Below are 6,330 nucleotides of genomic sequence, written 5' to 3' on the forward strand. Positions count from 1 at the left end.
GTTTTCCGACAAAGGCGGATCCTGTGCTATGATTGGTTGGTTGGATCGGTCGTGCGCTTTGATTGGCTAGTAATTCGTTCTGGCGAGACTATTTCGGAATGTAGGCGGAGACAAAAAAAAAAAAACAACTGAAACGTTTCAATCTACAAGATAAAAGCCCCACTTTCCGCTTGATTTGTATTATTTCCGTGAGTTACTGAGCTTAAGAGTCCTCTTACCATAGCTTTAAGTGTGTATGAGTCGAGCTGTGCTGAATTTATTTAGTCATGCTTACATTTAAAAATGAATGCTTACGTTTAAAAAAAAAACCGAATTATTTATTCGGCTTTCGGAATTTATTATTATTTATTATTTTTATTTGAGGAACTTTACCCTGGAAGAATTTTTTATTTTTATTTTCACATGGTCTTAAAGAAAGATCTCAATCAATTCTACCAAAATGTACTAAAATAGCGTTATATGTATTTAATTAAAATGTTTCTATATATTTATTCTAATATTTTTGTCTTGATTTTGTTTTAAACTTCATGAACTTTACCCCCGGATGAAAATCGCACCTTCCAGCGCTGTCCTTCTCTGACAAGTGACAACAAACATGGCGAACAAACGATTAACTGTGTTCATATTCGGAGGCTTCATAACTGCGGTAGCAGCGGCTTTTTATCCTATATTTTTCCATCCTCTCATTCACACAGATGATTACAGTAAGTCTGCCTGAATGCAGGTATAATATTGTTTTTCAAAACACTTCCAAATCGCCATTTAACTGCAAAAGATGGCTGTGTTCTTTGCTTATTATTATTATTATTATTATTATTATTATCCACTAATGTAAAAGCTGCAAGTCATTTTTGTGATTAAACCGAATAATAGACTATTCTTAACAATCATCATCACTATAACCATCACCCACGTGTCTGATCTTGATATAAACCTCTACAGAGCAAATCCAGAAAATTAACCGAGCTGGAATCAATCAAGCAGATGTTCAGCCTCCTGGTGAGAATATTATTATCTCTCTGCTCCAGTTCCACTTCATTTCTACACATGAAGACACTCCTCTGTAAAAAAAAGAAAACTGACACAGCAGTTATCTGATCGTTTTTTTTCGTTTTTTTCTTTTTCTTTAGGTCTGAAGATCTGGTCAGATCCATTTAAACCCAAATCGTGACTGAACGCAGACATGAGAAGAGGTTCATGAGCATGTGTTTGGACAACATGGGTTAAAGACTCTCAACGGCTCCAGCCAAACACTTCTCCTCTGTGTGTGTGTGTGTGTGTGTGTGTGAGAGTGAGTGAGTGTGAGTACAAGAAATATTAACCTAGGCTTGATGGTTGGCCTTTAAGCTGAACAGGATTGTTAGAGCAGGGGAAACATGCTGTACAGATTGTTGCTACTTTGATACTTTATCTTATGAATAAAAGTTTATAAGGATGGATACAGCATGGTAGTATGCATCATTTATTTCACAAATTGCCTGATGTCAAGACTACATTTACATTGCTTATCCAGAGCAATGTAAAAATTTGCTTTAAAGTCTCTAACGATGAATGCATTCACACTGGTTCAGTAGGTCACAGACTTAGGATACCATTAGCATGTGTACATATAACAATGCATTGAAGAAAAAATAAGAGCTAGTTCAAGTGTTTCAGGAGGAGGTAGGTCTTCAGCTGTCAAGACTACAGCAGCTATGATATTGCCATTTATCAAATCACATACTACATATGTGATACATCCTGAATAATGAAAGATGTGTGAATGCTCAGAAAAATCCAGGTCCAATTGAATCTGTCAGTTGAAAAGTAAACTAAACCCAATGTAACCTCAATCAAAATTCTTGCTCTGAAAGCTATATAAAATACAGAAAAATTAACAACAGGGAATATGTTTTGTTGCTAAATAAATACCCACTGTGCATCAAAAACAAAAAAGCTTAGCACTTAAGAACTAAAATACCCTTGTATTGTGTTGTTTTCCGTCTATGTTTCTTGCCATTTTACCTCCTGACAGTTTTTAGACTGATGGTATTCTTAGTCTGTGACCTAGTGAACCAGTATCAGGATACATTTATTGATAACGCCTTCAAAGCACTTCTGTAAATCACTCTGGAGACAGGCGCTGGTCAAATAATGGAAATGGAAATGGATCTATTTGGCGAACTCTGGCTTCAGTTGTGTAGCCGACTGCATTACTGCCTGATTTCTCATAATACTATAAATAGAAGTGGGAAAAAAAAGCAACAAAAAAAGTTGAGAGTCAGCCCCGGTGCTGATAAGAGAGCAAATCAAGTCGTGTGGTTTGTGGCTGCAGCACAGCAGCATGTCGTGCAATGTCCTATTAACTGACTGACACAGCTTATTATCTATAGTTAAATTATTATTAATCAAAAGACCTTCTCTTAATAAGGATTTTGGATTAAACTTTCCAAAACAAAAGCAAGATGACTATGTGGACATCACAGCACCTACTGCAACAACTTAAAGGACATTTGTGGACACCTGACCATCACACTAATGTGTATGTTGAACATATCATTAGGTTTAATTGCCATTTGATGTAATAATTTCCATTATTCTGAGAATGCTTTCCAGTAGATTATGGAGTGTGGCTGTGGGGATTTGTATTCGTTCAGCCAAAACAGCATTAGAGAGGTCAGGCAGTGATGTTGGGCGAATAGGCCTAGTGCACAGTCAATGTTCAGTTCATCCCAAAGGTGTTCAGTGGGGTTGGGGTCAGGACTCTCGAGGTGTTCTACTCCAGCCTTGGCAAACTATGTCATCATAAAGCTAACTATGTGCATGGAAATTATCATTGTGAACAACTGTGTACACTATATTTCCAAACGTTTTGGGACACCCCTCAAAATATTTGAATTCAGGGGTTGGGCTTGGCCCCTTAGTTCCAGTGAAAGGAACTCTTAATGCTTCAGCATACCAAGACATTCTGGACAATTTCATGCTCCCAACTTTGTGGGAACAGTTTGGGGATGACCCCTTCCTGTTCCAACATGACTGTGCACCAGTGCACAAAGCAAGGTCCATAAAGACATGGATGAGAGAGTTTGGTGTGGAGGAACTTAACTGGCCTGCACAGAGTCCTGACCTCAACCCGATAGAACACCTTTGGGATGAATTAGAGCGGAGACTGCGAATTTTCCCATCCAACATCAGTGTCTGACCTCGCAAATGCGCTTCTAGAGGAATGGTCAAACATTCCCATAAAAACCTTGTGGAAAGACTTCCCAGAAGAGTTGAAGCTGTTATAGCTGCAAAGGGCGGCCAACTCCATATTACATTCATGTACATGTAAAGGCAGACATCCCAGTTTTTGCCTGGCTCGCAGTCTCCGCTCTAATTCATCATCAAATAGTGTATGTTTAACTTTTAATTACAGGTGTCAACAAATTTCTATCTATCTATCTATCTATCTATCTATCTATCTATCTATCTATCTATCTATCTATCTATCCATCCATCCATCCATCCATCCATCCATCCATCTACATAATCAACACTTTAAAAATTTGTCATTCTAAACATGCATTTTCTAAGAGTTCGTTGTGGTTGCAGTGTGTGTCATGAAGCAGGACAGACGGTAGGGGGAGCACTCGCACAACACGCCCAGAGCTCTTCTGCTTTGTTTGCATTAGATTCACAATATATAAGGATGCTTGACTTTAAGACTTTAATTGCATACATTTTAGAAACTTTCGTTTATTTTAACCAGTCATGAAAAAACTCATCCTTCCACTAGTCTCTTGTTTCGAAATGAAAGAGATATTTAAAGTATTGAAAGCTGCTTGCTGGTGGTGGCTTTAACTGAAGGGATGAAGCTGAAGTTGAAAGATTTGCTACTGTGTTAGTCTTGGGTTTAGTGTAGCTCATAGTGTAAACTGATCCCCCTAAGCTCATTGGAAACAGGTTTTTGTTTCGGATTAGCTGATCCACCACGTGCATTATGTTACAGTCTAAAAATGAGAATTTAAATGGCAACAGACGGAAACTTCGTTAAATGCAGTTTATAAACTTTCAGGTATTCGCTACAGCGTCCTCGCTGATGTTGTCATCGTTTCGGCTTTGTTTCTTTTTGCTTCTGATTTCACGCTGATTACACTGTTAATGCTGCACTTACACGGAACTGTCTTTTCCCGGGAACAAACACTGACTACATGAAATCCGAGAGAAGCGCACGAGCCAAGCAACTAAGCACTGCTCGAGGCAAGTCCTGTTGTCGTGGCAACAAGCCTGCGCCCACACCTGTATGACGTCCAGCCCAAAGCCCCGGTAGTGCACGCGCTCAGAAAAAAAACAGGGCGCGTCTCAATCCGCTCCAGAGCTCCCTAGGTGCTGAATCACCATATCATGTACATGAAGGTAAGGACTCTTGCTCAATAAACATTGCAACAGCGATGATTCCATTTCCGGCCACTTTCTAATCTCCTCATTTCATCATCAATCACTGTAAAAACCTAAACATAGCAAATATTTAAGTTTTATACATCATAATATTTGTTTGCTTAATCATACGTGTTTCTTTCATGATACGCCAAGCAAGGTCATAGGCCAGCTAGTGGATTTCTAAACCATTTAACATGTAAAACTTGTGAGTCTCTCTCTCTCTCTCTCTCTCTCTCTCTCTCTCTCTATATATATATATATATATATATATATATATATATATACACTATATTGCCAAAAGTATTCGCTCACCCATCCAAATAATCAGAATCAGGTGTTCCAATCACTTCCATGGCCACAGGTGTATAAAATCAAGCACCTAGGCATGCAGACTGTTTTTACAAACATTTGTGAAAGAATGGGTCGCTCTCAGGAGCTCAGTGAATTCCAGCGTGGAACTGTGATAGGATGCCACCTGTGCAACAAATCCAGTCGTGAAATTTCCTCACTCCTAAATATTCCACAGTCAACTGTCAGCTGTATTATAAGAACGTGGAAGTGTTTGGGAACGACAGCAACTCAGCCACGAAGTGGTAGGCCACGTAAACTGACGGAGTGGGGTCAGCGGATGCTGAGGCGCATAGTGCGAAGAGGTCGCCAACTTTCTGCAGAGTCAATCGCTACAGACCTCCAAACTTCATGTGGCCTTCAGATTAGCTCAAGAACAGTGCGCAGAGAGCTTCATGGAATGGGTTTCCATGGCCGAGCAGCTGCATCCAAGCCATACATCACCAAGTGCAATGCAAAGCGTCGGATGCAGTGGTGTAAAGCACGCCACCACTGGACTCTAGAGCAGTGGAGACGCGTTCTCTGGAGTGACGAATCGCGCTTCTCCATCTGGCAATCTGATGGACGAGTCTGGGTTTGGCGGTTGCCAGGAGAACAGTACTTGTCTGACTGCATTGTGCCAAGTGTAAAGTTTGGTGGAGGGGGGATTATGGTGTGGGGTTGTTTTTCAGGAGCTGGGCTTGGCCCCTTAGTTCCAGTGAAAGGAACTCTGAATGCTTCAGCATACCAAGACATTTTGGACAATTCCATGCTCCCAACTTTGTGGGAACAATTTGGAGCTAGTCCTCTTCCAACATGACTGTGCACCAGTGCACAAAGCAAGGTCCATAAATACATGGATGACAGAGTCTGGTGTGGATGAACTTGACTGGCCTGCACAGAGTCCTGACCTCAACCCAATAGAACACCTTTGGGATGAATTAGAGTGGAGACTGAGAGCCAGGCCTTCTCGTCCAACATCAGTGTGTGACCTCACAAACGCGCATCTGGAAGAATGGTCAAAAATTCCCATAAACACACTCCTAAACCTTGTGGACAGCCTTCCCAGAAGAGTTGAAGCTGTTATAGCTGCAAAGGGTTGACCGACGTCATATTGAACCCTATGGATTAGGAATGGGATGTCACTTAAGTTCATATGCGAGTCAAGGCAGGTGAGTGAATACTTTTGGCAATATAGTGTATATATGTGTGTATGTGTGTGTGTGTGTGTGTGTACTATTGTGTTGGTCCCCCTTTTGCTGCCAAAACAGCCCTGATCCGTCAAGGCACGGACTCCACTAGATCCTTGAAGGTGTGCTGTGGTATCTGGAACAAAGGTGTTAGCAGCAGATACTTTAAGTCCTCTAAGTTACGAGGTGGGACCTCCGTGGATCGGACTTGTTTGTCCAGCACATCACACAGATGCTCGATTGGATTGAGATCTGGGGAATTTGGAGGCCAAGTCAACACCTCAAACTCATTGTTGTGCTCATCAAACCATTCCTGAACCATCTTTGCTTTGTGGCAAGGAGCATTATTCTGCTGAAAGAGGCCACAGCCATCAGGGAATACTGTTTCTGTGAAAGGGTGTACATGGTCTGC

The 6,330-nt window shown here is 40.9% G+C and overlaps 1 protein-coding gene across 1 annotated transcript; it reads left to right on the top strand.

Moving 5' to 3' along the window:
- The first annotated feature begins 564 nt into the window (after positions 1-564).
- smim20 (small integral membrane protein 20) lies at positions 565-1,444 on the top strand. Its single transcript, XM_058394486.1, has 3 exons — positions 565-704; positions 943-999; positions 1,131-1,444. The coding sequence occupies exons 1-3, from the start codon at positions 596-598 to the stop codon at positions 1,169-1,171; spliced, it is 207 nt and encodes a 68-aa protein (XP_058250469.1). The 5' UTR covers positions 565-595; the 3' UTR covers positions 1,172-1,444.
- Positions 1,445-6,330: the final 4,886 nt, after the last annotated feature.

The sequence above is a fragment of the Hemibagrus wyckioides genome, linkage group LG07 (assembly GCF_019097595.1).
Source record: "Hemibagrus wyckioides isolate EC202008001 linkage group LG07, SWU_Hwy_1.0, whole genome shotgun sequence".
Classification (NCBI taxonomy): domain Eukaryota; kingdom Metazoa; phylum Chordata; class Actinopteri; order Siluriformes; family Bagridae; genus Hemibagrus; species Hemibagrus wyckioides.